Here is a 15463-nt window from a genome sequence, read left to right as displayed (position 1 = left end):
TTGTTTAACACTTTTTGGGTTACTACATGATTCCATATGTGCTATTTCAGTTTTGAAACCTTCACAATTATTTTACAATGTAGAAAACATAAAGAAAAACCCTTGAATGAGTAGGTGTTCTAAAACCTTTGACAGGTAGTGTAAATTGTAGAGCACATCAGTTTACATAGGGTTTAAGTGAAGACTGTGGTTACTGGAAACTAATCATTCAACCTGGGGGTGGCAGGTAGCCTAGTGGTTAGAGCGTTAGACTTGTAACCAAAAGGTTGCAAGATTGAATCCCCGAGCTGACGAGGTGAAAATCTGTCGTTCTGCCCCTGAACAAGGCAGTCAACTCACCATTCCTAGGCTGTCATTGAAAATAAGAATTTGTTCTAAACTGACTTGCCTAGTTAAAAAAATGTAAAATAAAAACCTATAGAATGTTTTAAGTTATTATTAGTGGAAAGTTACAATGTATTTTAAATCAGAATGGATTGTTGTTCAACAAATAATATGTTAGTATGAGTGATAACTGTTGTCACAGATACGTTTCTGTCTGTGAACAGTAAGTATTTAGGACACGGTGGTGGAAGGTGGATACAGTCCGTCAGAGAGGCTGAGGGTGGGGATAGTCTGCTGGCAAGAAGACTAACAAGAAGATATGTATTGTAGAGCATATTGCTTTACATGGGGTTCAAGTAAGGAATGGTATCAGCTGGAAACTAATCATTCAACCTATAGAATGTTATTTTACATTACATGTATCTTTTTTTATAGATTTGCTTTTCAATGAAAGAAGAATGGAGCTGATTGACCCATTGACTGTATAGGGTCAACCATGAATAGTTTCGCAAAACTAACTACATCCAAATAATGCAGGTAGCTAACGTTACACAGTACCACCGGGACCGTATGTAAAAAAAAAAATAATAATCTTTAAAAAAAGCTTCCATAGTACACATGAAATGAAATAAACCATCATCAACGCATCTTGGAGCACTCTTTGCCATCTCCACTTGAAACCTTTTGGGGTCGTGCGAGTCCTTTGTGACATAGCTAGCTAACGTTAGCTAGATAGCATAGCTAACTGTGACTGTTAGCTAGCTAACTTTGCTAACTGGGTGCTTTCTTGCCTAGGCCTAGCTAACAAAAACACTAGATTAGCTACCTAATATCACATAGGATAGAAACTAAACATATTAACTAGCTACCTCTGCTCTAACAGTTAGCTGAGTTAGCTAGCTACCATTAACGTTAGCTGACATTAATGGAGAAACTTTGACAACAACCATGACCAGTCCAGAAATTAAGCTACCTAGAATATCACAAACTAATTCATGACTGACGAAATACACTACTACAAATACAATAGCTACAATTACCTTTTTCTGGTATCTCCTCCTGCTGGCCTCGACTGTTATTAACCAACTGACTGACTCTGACAATGACCGTTGGAAAATCAGGCCAGCGCGAGCTGCAAAGCTGATGGCTCGAGCAGCAGAGGCCACTGCTGCTGGATCATGTGTTTTTGGTATCTTCAGAGGTAATGCTAGTTCCCTATTAAGGATACTTCAGAAAGCATTGATGTTGTCAATTGACGATACATGTACTGTATGCTGCTATTTATAATGTTGAAAATTACAATCACAGATTTATAAAACAGACAGGACATAGTAGCCTATTTTTGACTTGATGTGTGGTCTCAATCTTGAAATAGACTTTGTCTATGTTTAGGTTCAGCAACAATTTGGCATGCATCCTTGTGTTATGACAAAGAAACACTATGACAAAGTTACACTGTTGGTCATGCAATTCATATTTTATCCGCTTTAGATACACTGTTTTATGACTTCTCAGAACGTGCAGGCAGCACATAGCCACTGTCAACATTTTCAATGTCTCACAAATATGAGGTGTGCAAAAATAATAAATGTGACATTAAGCAGAGGCTTTTATCCAAAGCGACAGTATACATGCATTCAGTTTCTGTTCGTGGTCCCGGAAATCGAACCCAATCATGACCTTCAATCATCACCTTTCGAGCACCATGATTTTTTCCCTTGCCTGTCAAGGTCGTTATTTATTTAGCTATTTTAATAGGCAACAGTCAAAATTTGTAACAGTTTAATAGGCTATTGCATTAATTCAACATTCATGGTTGTAGGCCATACTCCTTCAGCCAGGATTTGCCGTGGGACTAAAATTATTAGAATTAGTGTGAGTGGGGTTCCCAAAAAAATCAGTAGTCAAATCTAGTTCATTTTTAGCATAGATTCTCTCGGGTCCTTCTCCATCTAATAGCCTAATAGTTCGAATAGTTTGAATTTAAATTACAAATTATTACATTAATTGTTTTATTCTTTCATCACCTGCAGAATAAAAACATCATATGGTCCTACTTCTGAAAAAGTTAATCGGGTCAGATATGTTAAGGAGGACTCGGCCCGAGTACCATTAGCCAGAACTCAGAGTAATATGATTCTGCCGGACTTGGGAAGAGCTCGGCCCGTATGAAGCCCCCCCGAGTCGATTACGAGTCCTCGGAGTCTCAAAAGGAATAGGCCCAAACCCAGCGTGTTGACTGGGATGTTTTTCACACTTGATTTTAGCCATAAGGGAGCAGTGTTGCCAAGGCTACTGTTGCTTAGCAACACTTGACTCGCAGGAGATAATAGCTGTGTTTGAATACCCATACTAACATATTGTATACTACATACTTAGTGAGTATATACTAGTAGTTCATTTTAGTATACTGTAAACGAACGTATCATTTCAGTTGAGCATACTAGCGCAATGCCTGTAGTTAGTATGAGTATTCAAACACAGCTAATGTCTTCCTAGCTTCCTAAATTCCCATGACAACAATCGCCAAGATTTTGAATGCTTCCCCGGTCTGGGTGACCTAGAATGATAAAGAGAATATTTCTAATGCTCACTAGGTTTGTCCACCTTCTCAGGATCACGCTCCGTGCTTTAAATAACTCAACTGGCTAGTTTGCCTGTCTCTAAAGAGGAGGGTGGGCTGTACCCCACTGATTGGATAAAGCAGATTAGGAATGGCTTCTACCAATAAAAAGTTACAGCTGTTTGTCAGAGTTTAGAATGACAAAAAATGGCTAGATAATGTATTCTAACAGCTCTGTGTCATCATTGGGCAGCCCAAACGGAGCCTTTGCTAAGGGTACTCACAGACGAAAAGAGAGCAAACATTATGACAAGGGTGAAGCGGGACCACAATTACTGACCACAACCACACAACTACTGAACAAAACTACTGATCACAATTATTGACCTAACCACACAACTTCTGACCACAGATCAAATCTCCATTACTACTGGCCACCACAACTACTTACCACAACCACCTGGCCACAACTACTGACCACAACCACACAACTTCTGACCACACAACTACTGACCATTCAACTACTGAACCACAACTGACCACTACTGACCACAACCACAAAACTTCTGACGACATTCACAAAACTGCTGAAAACATCTAGTGACCACAACCACACAACTTCTGACCACTCAACTGCTGACAACACATCGAATCACCACAACTACTGACCGCCACAACTACTGACCACCCAACCACTACAACAACTACTGCTCTGGTCTGCCCAAGCTCTGGTTCAGCTCAGGTACTGGATGTAGATAGCTACATTAGCTCTGGCTCGCACTAGCTCTGTTCTGTGCTATAAATTATAACTACTCAAATGTGCATAAGATTTGCATATCATAGCAACAATAATTTATCATTTCAAACTTTCACAGTTTCATGCTATCCTAACTTCAAATTCTTTAAAACTTTGATAAACTATAGTATAACTATATCAATCAAATGTATTTATAAAGCCCTTTTTACATCAGCAGATGTCACAAAGTGTTTATACAGAAACTCAGCCTAAAACCCCAAACAGCAAGCAATGCAGATGTAGAAGCATGTGGCTAGGAAAAACACCCTACAAAGGCAAGAACCTAGGAAGAAACCTAGAGGGGAATGAGGCTCTGAGGGGTGGACAGTCCCTTTCTGGCTGTGCCTGGTGGAGATTATATATTTGCATAAATTGGAATAATATTTCTCACCAACAGTTATTCTTGAACAGTTCAACCTAGATGCACCAAACTAAATTTCACATGTTTAAGGCTATCCTAAATTCTAATTCCTTAACTTGTATTCATTCTAAGCCATTGGGGAAGGGAGGTGGAGTGCTGACATATCTGACATATGGAATTGTCTGACATATGGAATTGTTTTAAGATAGCTAAATGATCCAGTATGATTTTGATTTAGAATTTTAAGACCCCTTAAGGTAACCCCAAAAAATACATAATTTGAAAGAATATTGATGTTGGCCTTTACTACTAAAACCTATAGAAGTGCATTGAATAACACATTCATGAATGGCAAAAAGGACATTCAAAAATAGATCATAAGAAACAAAGATTTGAAGTGTCTGTCCTAAATTAAGGAAATATTTTTAAAAACTCAGGAAATATACACATACACTACCATTAAAAAGTTTGGGGTCACTTGTTTTCCATGAAAGCATACATGAAATTAGTTGCAGAATGAATAGGAAATATAGTCAAGACTTTGACAAGGTTATAACTAATTATTTTTAATTGAAATAATAATTGTGTCCTTCAAACTTCACTTTCGTCAAAGAATTCTCAATTTGCAGCAATTATAGCTTGCAGACCTTTGGCATTCTACTTCAAATCAAATGTATTTATGAAGCCCTTCTTACATCAGTTGATGTCACAAAGTGCTGTACAGAAACCCACCCTAAAACCCCAAACAGCAAGCAATGCAGGTGTAGAAGCATTGTGGCTAGGGAAAACTCCCTAGAAAGGCCAGAACCTAGGAAGAAACCAAGAGGAACCAGGCTATAAAGCCAGTCCTCTTCTGGCTGTGCCGGGTGGAGATTATAACAGAACATGGCCAAGATGTTCAAATGTTCATAGATGACCAGCAGGGTCAAATAATAATAATCACAATGGGTGTTGAGGGTGCAACAGGTCAGCACCTCAGGAGATAAATGTCAGTTGGCTTTTCATAGCCGATTATTCAGAGTATCTCAACTGCGCCTGCTCTCGAGAGAGTTGAAAACTGCAGGTCTGGGACTGGTAGCACGTCTGGTGAACAAGTCAGGGTTCCATAGCCGCAGGCAGAACGGTTGAAACTGGAGCAGCAGCACGGCCAGGTTGACTGGGGACAGCAAGGAGTCATTAAGCCAGGTAGTCCTGAGGCATGGTCCTTGTGCTCAGGTTCTCTGAGAGAGAGAGAGAGAGAGAGAGAGAGAGAGAGAGAGAGAGAGAGAGAGAGAGAGAGAGAGAGAGAGAGAGAGAGAGAGAGAGAGAGAGAGAGAGAGAGAGAGAGAGAGAGAGAGAGAGAGAGAGAGAGAGAGAGAGAGAGAGAGAGAGAGAGAGAGAGAGAGAGAGAGAGAGAGAGAGAGAGAGAGAGAGAGAGAGAGAGAGAGAGAGAGAGAGAGAGAGAGAGAGAGAGAGAGAGAGAGAGAGAGAGAGAGAGAGAGAGAGAGAGAGAGAGAGAGAGAGAGAGAGAGAGAGAGAGAGAGAGAGAGAGAGAGAGAGAGAGAGAGAGAGAGAGAAGAAAGAAATAATTAGAGAGAGCGTACTTAAATTCACACAGGACACCGGATAAGACAGGAGAAATACTCCAAGTATAACAGACTGACCCTAGCCCCCCAACACATAAACTACTGCAGCATAAATACTGGAGGCTGAGACGGGAGTGGTTGGGAGATACCATGGCCCTTCCCAACGATACCCCCGGACAGGGCCAAACAGGCAGGATATAACCCCAACCACTTTGTCAAAGCACAATAGGAGAAAGCCCTGCCTCCAGCTGTTTGCTTAGAAATTCTAGGGACAGTAAGGAGGCCTGTGTTTTGTGACCGTAGTGGACGTGTAGCATACCTGCCTACTCATCTCTTCAGTACAATTTGTTGTCAATTTATTGAGGTTATCTGAAGAGATTTCACCCCATGCTTCCTGAAGCACCTCCCACAAGTTATATTGGCTTGATGGGCACATCGTACGTACCATACGTCAAGCTGCTCCCACAACAGCTCAATAGGGTTGAGATCCGGTGACTGTGCTGACCACTCTATTATAGACAGAATACCAGCTGACTGCTTCTTCCCTAAATAGTTATTGCATAGTTTGGAGCTAAGCTTTGGGTCATTGTCCTCTTGTAGGAGGAAATTGGCTCCAATTAAGCGCCAAAGGGCATGGCGTTGCAAAATGGAATGATAGCCTTCTTTCTTCAAGATCCCGTTTACCCTGTACAAATCTCCTACTTTAACACCAAAGCACCCCCAGACCATCACATTGCCTCCCCCATGCTTGACAGAGGGCATTAAGTACTCCTACGGCATATTTTCATTTTTTTATCTGCAACTCATGAATGATCTTCTTTGTGATCTGAACACTTCAAACTTAGATTTGTCTGTCCATAACACTGTTTTCCAATCTTCCTCTGTCCAGTGTCTCTGTTCTTTTGCCCATCGTAATCTTTTCTTTTTATTGGCCAGTCTGAGCTATGGCTTTTTCTTTGCAACTTTACCAAGAATGCCAGCAACCCGGAGTCGCCTCTTCACTGTTGACGTTGAGACTGGTGTTTTGCAGGTACTATTTACTGAAGCTGCCAGTTGAGGACTTGAGGCGTCTGTATCTCAAACTAGACACACTAATGTACTTGTCCTCTTGCTCAGTTGTGCACCGGGGCCTCCCACTCCTCTTTCTATTCTGGTTAAAGCCAGTTTGCGCTGCTCTGTGAAGGGAGTAGTACACAGCGTACACAATTTCTTGCATTGAATAGCCTTCATTTCTCAGAACAAGAATAGACTGACGAGTTTCAGAAGGAAGTTTTTTTTTCTGTACATTTTGAGCCTTTAATCGAACCCACAAATGCTGTGTAACGGCGTTCTTCTTTTGTTGAAAGAGAGTCGGACCGAAATGCAGCGTGTAAGTTACTCATGTTTATTAGGAAGACAAACGAACGAACTATACACGAATAACTAATAAATACAAAAACAACAAACAGAACGTGAAACCTAATACAGCCTGACTGGTGCACACTACACAGAGACAGGAACAATCACCCACGAAATACAAAGCGAAAACCAGGCTACCTAAATACGGTTCCCAATCAGCGACAACGAGAATCACCTGACTCTGATTGAGAACCGCCTCAGGCAGCCAACCTATTTAACACACACACACCCCTAATCAGCTACAATCCCAAACACTACAAACCCCAATACGAAAATACAATATATAATAACCCCATGTCACACCCTGGTCTGACTAACTAATAAACTAAAACACAAAATACTAAGACCAAGGCGTGACAGAACCCCCCCCTAAGGTGCGGACTCCCGAACGCACCTCAAAACCATAGGGAGGGTCCGGGTGGGCGTCTGTCCATGGTGGCGGTTCCGGCTCCGGACGTGGACCCCACTTCATAAATGTCAATGTTCCTCCCCTTCGCGTCCATGGATAATCCACCCTAACCGCCGACCATGGCCGAATAGTCCTCACCCAGAACCCTACATAACAGAGGAGCAGCTCGTGACTGAGGGGCAGCTCGGGACTGAGGGACAGCTCGGGACTGATGGGCAGCTCGGGACTGAGGGGCAGCTCAGCACTGAGAGGCAGTCCAGCACTGAGAGGCAGCCCAGTACTGAGAAAAAGCCCAGTACTGAGATGAAGCCCAGCCAGGAAGTTGAATCCGGCGGATCCTGGCCGACTGGCGGATCCTGGCTGACTGGCGGATCCTGGCCGACTGGCGGATCCTGGCTGACTAGCAGATCTGGCAGATCCTGGCTGACTGGCGGATCCTGGCTGACTGGTAGATCCTGGCCGACTGGCGGATCCTGGCAGATCTGGAAGAGTCTGGTTGACTGGCAGATCTGGAAGAGTCTGGTTGACTGGCAGATCTGGAAGAGTCTGGTTGACTGGCAGATCTGGAAGAGTCTGGTTGACTGGCAGATCTGGAAGAGTCTGGTTGACTGGCAGATCTGGAAGAGTCTGGTTGACTGGCAGATCTGGAAGAGTCTGGTTGACTGGCAGATCTGGAAGAGTCTGGCTGACTGGCAGATCTGGAAGAGTCTGGCTGACTGGCAGATCTGGAAGAGTCTGGTTGACTGGCAGATCTGGAAGAGTCTGGTTGACTGGCAGATCTGGAAGAGTCTGGTTGACTGGCAGATCTGGAAGAGTCTGGCTGACTGGCAGATCTGGCTGCTTCATGCTGACTGACGGCTCTGGCTGCTCCATGCTGACTGGCGGCTCTGGCTGCTCCATACTGACTGACAGCTCTGGCGGCTTCATGGAGACTGGCAGCTCCTTGCAGACTGGCAGCTCTAGCTGCTCCATGCAGACTAGCAGCTCTGGCTGCTTCATGCAGACTGGCAGCTCCATGCAGACTGGCAGCTCCATGCAGACTGGCAACTCCATGCAGACTGGCAACTCCATGCAGACTGGCAACTCCATGCAGACTGGCAACTCCATGCAGACTGGCAGCTCTTTGCAGACTGGCAGCTCTGGCTGCTCCATGCAGACTAGCTGCTCCATGCAGACTAGCAGCTCAGGCTGCTCTATGCAAACTGACAGCTCTGGCTGCTCAATGTAGACTGGCGGCTCAGGCTGCTCTATACAGACAGGAGGCTCCGGCAGCGCTGTAGAGGAGGAAGGCTCTAGAACCGCTGAACAGACGGGAGACTCCGACAGCGCAGGAGAGGGAGAAAGCGCTGGCTGCGCTGAACAGGCGAGGCGCACTGAAGGCCTGATGCGTGGTGCTGGCACTGCTGGTATTGGCCGAGGATACGCACAGAAAGCCTAGTGCAGGGAGCTGCTACTGGAGGGCTGGGGTGTGGAGGTGGTTCTGGATAAACCGGACCGTGCAGGCGCACTGGAGCTCTTGAGCACCGAGCCTGCCCAACCTTACCTGGTTGAATACTCTCGGTTGCCCTGCCAGTGCTGTGAGGAGAAATAGCCCGCACTGGGCTATGTAGGCGAACCGGAGACACCGAGCGCAAGGCTGGTGCCATGTAAGCCGGCCCAAGGAGACGCACTGGAGACCGGATGCGTAGAGCCGGCTTCATAGCATTTGGCTCGACGCTCAATCTAGCCCGGCCGATACGCGGAGCTGAAATATACCGCACCGGGCTATGCACCCGCACTGGGGACACCGTGCGCACCACTGCATAACACGGTGCCTGCCCGGTCTCTCTAGCCCCCCGGTACGCACAGGGAGATTGCGCAGGTCTCCTACCTGACGCAGCCATACTCCCTGATAGCCCTCCCCCAAAAAATTTTGGGGCTGCTTTTCGGGTTTCGCTCTGCGCCGCCGTGACTTTCTTTTCAACTCCATTCTTCTATAGCCCTCTTCGCACTGCTCCAGCGAATCCCAGGCGGGCTCCGGCACTCTCTCTGGGTCGGCCGCCCACCTGTCTATTTCTTCCCACGTCGTTATATCCATACGGTATTCCATTGTGGGCTGCTCCTGTTTCCATCCACGTCGCCGTGCTGCCTCCTCATACCAGCGCCTCTCCGCTTCAGCCGCTTCTAATTCCTCCTTAGGGCGGCGATATTCACCAGGCTGAGCCCAGGGTCCTTTTCCTTCCAGCTCCTGTTTCCTCTTCGCCTGCTGCACCTTTGGGCGGCTACACTCCTCTGGTTTAGCCCAGGGTCCTCTTCCGTCAAGGATTTCCTCCCATGTCCAGAAATCCTTAATACGCGGCTCCTCTTTTCGCTGCTCCTGCCTGTTGACACGCTGCTCGGTCCGAGTGTGGTGGGTGATTCTGTAACGGCGTTCTTCTTTTGTTGAAAGAGAGTCGGACCGAAATGCAGCGTGTAAGTTACTCATGTTTATTAGGAAGACAAACTAACGAACTATACACGAATAACTAATAAATACAAAAACAACAAACAGAACGTGAAACCTAATACAGCCTGACTGGTGCACACTACACAGAGACAGGAACAATCACCCACGAAATACAAAGCAAAAACCAGGCTACCTAAATACGGTTCCCAATCAGCGACAACGAGAATCACCTGACTCTGATTGAGAACCGCCTCAGGCAGCCAACCTATTTAACACACACACACCCCTAATCAGCTACAATCTCAAACACTACAAACCCCAATACGAAAATACAATACATAATAACCCCATGTCACACCCTGGTCTGACTAACTAATAAACTAAAACACAAAATACTAACACCAAGGCGTGACATGCTGATTCTCCAGATACTCAACTAGTATAAAGAAGACCTGTTTTATTGCCTCTTTAATCAGAACAACAGCTTTCAGCTGTGCTAACATAATTGCAAAGGGGTTTTCTAATGATCAATTAGCCTTTTAAAATTATAAACTTGGATTAGCTAACACAACGTGCCATTGGAACACAGGAGTGATGGTTGCTGATAATGGGCCTCTGTATGCCTATGTAGATATTCCATGAAGAATCATCCGCTTGTAGCTACAATAGTCATTGACAACACTAACAATGTCTACACTGTATTTCTGATCAATTTCATGTTATTTTAATGGACACAAAATGTGCTTTTCTTTCAAAACAAGGACACCAAAGTTTTGAACAGTCTTGTGTATATATATATACACACACAGTACCAGTCAAAAGTTTGGACACTCATTCAATGTTTCTTCTTTAATTTTCTACATTGTAGAATAATAGTGAAGCCATCAAAACTATGAAATAACAATGGGCCCTTTACTTGTTCTGTATTAGCGGACCGATATAGCAGTATATAGAACGGGATAGAAATCAATGCGTGTGAGTGTGTAAAGAAGGTCAAATACTTGTCTCAAGGCTAGTGTGTGAGAGTTGGCAGTACTGCTTTCTGAAATCAGTTGATGATAGAACTTAGACACGTTGTAAATGCAACAAGTACTAATATTGTATCATATAATAGCATTCACAGCTTTTCAAGAAAATAAATCTGAGACATTTATGGTATGTTTACATGTTGTTTAGAGGCAATTTATACAGGAAAAGTGTATAAAACCCATATAAACTGTTTTTTTTAGGTTGATTATAATTCTAATGTCTTACTTTTTTTGTACTTTTTTTTCCCTGCATAAGTAAAAGCAGGAAATGCATCACATATGCCTTACTGCCATACATTCCAATTAGATTCATTTTTGGATTTCTCTCTGACCAAGATTGCTGCCATTTTATCCCCATTATTGAACTTTGAGGGTTTATGACCAATCCCCTCTTGTAATTTTAATTAGATCTCTAAGGTTTAAGCATTGTTGTGGACTGTTCCTATAAAAAAATGGTGATTACGAGAGTGAAATTCTGAAAAATATCTCAAACCTGGAAAAACAAAACCGGCAAAAAAGAAAGATGTGATTGTGCCTTATGTATTCCTCTCTGGGAAGACTGCGATTATCGTTGCATGTCATGATAAACCTTAAATGCAGACCAAAGAGCCCAACTCCCCCGTTCCCCGGGACACTATTTTCACTGTCTATTGTGTTTTGGGAAGTTAGGAGTAATGAGACAAATTTAATGTATATTATGTACTTGTTCTCTGAAGAAAAAAATTATTATCTTTCACTTTTCAAAGATTGACCATCTTTACCTTTTGGGGTCCCAGTTTGCATCTCCTGCTCTCTCTCTGTTTCAAGGTGTGGTACCAGAAGGGTTTGTTCCCCTCAGAGCCTGTTTTCGTTCCCTCGCCGGACGCCGTGGAGGAGGACGATGGGGTCATCCTGTCCGTGGTGGTCACGCCCACTGAGGTAAAGGTCATGGGTCATTATATCGCACACATGACTAGCGAAATTATAACAAAGAAATACAGAGAATTTGGACCCATGCTTGTATCATCAAATCTGTGTTTATTATAATCCTCAACATCTTATCTTCCAAAATGCACAGAGTCCTTGTAATTTACAGCATTTTACTCACTCAGACAACAAAATTCAGGCCAACCGATATGGGATTTTAGGGAGGCAAAAGTCACATATTACCAATATATCTACCAATTTATATTACTTTTTTTTAGAAATGGAATGAAACACAAACCATCTTTATTACACAATGTGCTCCAAATTATCATTTATTAACTAAATATTCTAATTTAAATGGAATAGTATATTTTATTTGTTGTTTCCATGATAACCACCAAAAAGCAACTATAGTGCCTTCAGGTCCTTGACCTTTTCCACATTTTGTTGTGTTACAGCCGGAGAGGTTGTGTACAATACCCCATAATACCCCCTACATACAATACCCCATAATCTTGTAGTGCAATTCTGTTTTTAGAAATGTTTTACAAACTAATTAACAATGAAAAGCTGAAATGTCTTGAGCCAGTAAGTATTCAACCCCTTTGTGAAGGCAAGCCTAAATAAGTTCAGGAGTAAAAAATGTGCTTAAGTCAAATAATAGGTTGCATAGACTCACACTGTGTGCAATAATAGTGTTTAACATGATTTTTGAATGACTACCTCATCTGTGTGTCCCACACGTACAATGATCTGTAAGGTCCGTCAGTCGAGCAGTGAATTGCAAACACAGATTTCACCCACAAAGACCAGGGAGATTTGCCAATGCCTCACAGAGAATGACACCTAATAGTAGATGGATAAAATTAAAAAAGCGGACATTGAATATCCCTTTGAGCATGATGAATTACACTTTGGAGGGTCTATCAATACACCCAGTCACTCCAAAGATACAGGTGTCCTTCCTAACTCCGTTGCTGGAGAGGAATGAAACCGCTCAGGGATTTCACCATGAAACCAATGTTGACTTAAAAACAGAGTTTAATGGCTGTGATAGGGAGAACAATTAGGATGGATGAACAACATTGTAGCAGTTATTTCACAATACCAACCTAAATGGCACAGTGAAAAGGAGGAAGCCTGTACAGAATACAAATATATTTGCAATAAGGAACGAAAGTAAAACCGCAAAAAAAATGTGACAAAGAAAATAAATTCATGTCCTGAATAGAAAGTGTTATGTTTGAGGCAAATCCAACACAACACGTCACTGAGTACCACTCTCCATATTGTCAATCAAGGTAGTGTCTGCATCATGTTACGGGAATGATTATCATCAGCAAGGATTAGGGAGTTTTTCAGGATAAAAATAAAAGGAATAGAGCTACGCACAGACAAAATCCTAGAGGATATTCCTGGTTCAGTCTGCTTTCCAACAGACACTGGGAGACAAATTCACCTTTCAGCAGGACCATAACCATACATTGGAGTGCCTTACCAAGATGACATTGAATGTTCCTGAGTGGCTTAGTTACAATATTGACTGATTTTGGCTTGTAAATCTTGTAAACCAACTTAACATAGCTTGAAGATTTAAAAAATAAAAAATATAATTATTGTACAATCCAGGTGTGCAAAGCTCTTAGAGACTTGCCGATAAAGACTCACAGTTGTAATCGCTGGCAAAGCTGATTCTAACATTAATTGACTCAAGGTTGTGAATATATAAATTAGATGTCTTTATTTAATACATTTTCAAAAATGTCTAACAAAACATGTTTTCACTTTGTCATTATGGAGTATTGTGTGTAGATTAGTGAGATCTATTCAATCGATTTTGAATTGAAGCTGTGTGGAAAATGTACAACGTGTAAAAATAATTAACTTTATGTAAAAACACAAAACACTTGTTCAGTTTATCTTCTTAGACACATTTTTAAGTTGTACCTATTTTTGGCAGTGGATAAGAATGCAGAAGTGTTTATGCTGAAGCACCACAAGCACACTAATGAACAGGAAGGGCTGAATGAATTAAACTTTGTCTCAAAGTAGATCTGAAACTGCACCAAATTCAAACTATGCAGTAACATGCAGTTCCTAATGTCACCACTAGACCACTACTGTGCTTCACAACAGTCAAAGGTCATGTAAAGAAACACTTTATGGCAACCTTGCAACAACACCTTGTTACGATAAGCACATGCTAACTGTTCATTATGAAAATGTTTTCTAACTGAAATCATAATGTAAATTACTGTTATTCAATACAAAATGTATTGGCTATATATTTCAAGCGGAGACTCTGAGCTCTAACATCATGTAAGGCATGTTACTCTACAGCCGCTGCGTTCAATTGAGGTGCTTTTCATTTTTTGTTATCCTTATTGTTAAAGGAATTATATTTCTCTATGTTTTAATACACAATTAAAATTAAACACTGTCAATTCATAAGGATTTGTAAGAACCTTATTCTATAATAATAGACAGAGCCCAGTCTTAAAGACAAACAACAGAGTTTATTCTCGAGAATACTGAATACGATACAGTTTACCACAGGTTATAAACTGAAAATGACGTCATTAGTTTCAACACCAACCCGTGCCATCTCCGTTCTAGTACAAAGGCTGTATCTCAAGCCTTCCCACATCCATCTCACTACCAATTTAATATAATTTTACGACTGAGCCAAGGTTTTCCGGTGTAGATAAGCATTCTAGCCAGTCTGAAGATTTAGTTCATTCATTCCTACCAAGGAACAGACCGTCATTGTTCTAACTCTTGACCACATTCACACACATTATATTCAGTACTGGGATCAAGAAAGAAAATTCATACATGTACAGTAACATAATAGTATTCTGTTTAGTACATATACATTAACATAATAGTATTCTGATTAGTACATATACAGTAACATAATAGTATTCTGATTAGTACATCCTGATTGAAATGTATACATAATTAGTCATTATAGATAAAAAAATTCCCTTAACATATCCACCCTTTGATTAAATATTATACATCCAATCACACATTGTAGTTATATTGTAATATTAAAAAGCCTATTTCTATTTTTATTAGAGATATTTCTTGACATCAAAACGTCACCTAAACATAACCCACTACTTGCATTCGCCATGACTGTTTCTCAGGCCTACATCAGAATCATAACTCTTCTTATCAGGATTTTTGTTACAATCTTCATTTAAAAAAAAACAGTCTAATATTGAAACAGGATACAACCTAGCCTCCCTAAACATCAAAAATGGTCTCCTCAAACATAAATTCCCCGCAAATGAAGGATCCAGATTCGTCCACTTTTTCTGTAGACATGCATTTAGCACTCCACGGGTCAGAACCTGGAATCCGCTGGTACCTCACCATCTATTGTCATTTTTTGCTTTGAACTCATCTGGCACCCCCAGTAAAACAGTCCACAGATGTTATCAATGTTATACTTTGTCATCAAGAGACCCGATGGAGCCAGTAGCTCTTTTTCACCCATTTAATCACGGCTAAACTTAATGCAATTCTATGTCTCGTCTGTTCTGTTGAATGATAATTGTGTGAAAATAAATATAATTAATCCAGTCCACGCATTCCCAAATGTAACTCTAAGCTAGTATTTGATTTTTGCATAACTCATCTGTCCAATCAATGCTTTGTCATCAAGAGACCCGAAACCTTT

At 41.9% G+C, this 15463-nt stretch overlaps 1 protein-coding gene across 1 annotated transcript in view; it reads left to right on the top strand.

The window, feature by feature from the left end:
* bco2a (beta-carotene oxygenase 2a) overlaps positions 1-15463 on the top strand; it is a 116588-nt gene that overhangs the window by 96428 nt on the left and 4697 nt on the right. Inside the window, exon 11 of the mRNA XM_064980745.1 lies at positions 11677-11787. Coding sequence (XP_064836817.1) covers positions 11677-11787 — 111 coding nt within the window. The remainder of the gene's footprint in view (positions 1-11676; positions 11788-15463) is intronic.

The sequence above is a fragment of the Oncorhynchus masou genome, chromosome 12 (assembly GCF_036934945.1).
Source record: "Oncorhynchus masou masou isolate Uvic2021 chromosome 12, UVic_Omas_1.1, whole genome shotgun sequence".
NCBI lineage: Eukaryota > Metazoa > Chordata > Actinopteri > Salmoniformes > Salmonidae > Oncorhynchus > Oncorhynchus masou.
This window is presented reverse-complemented; position numbering and strand designations above follow the sequence as displayed.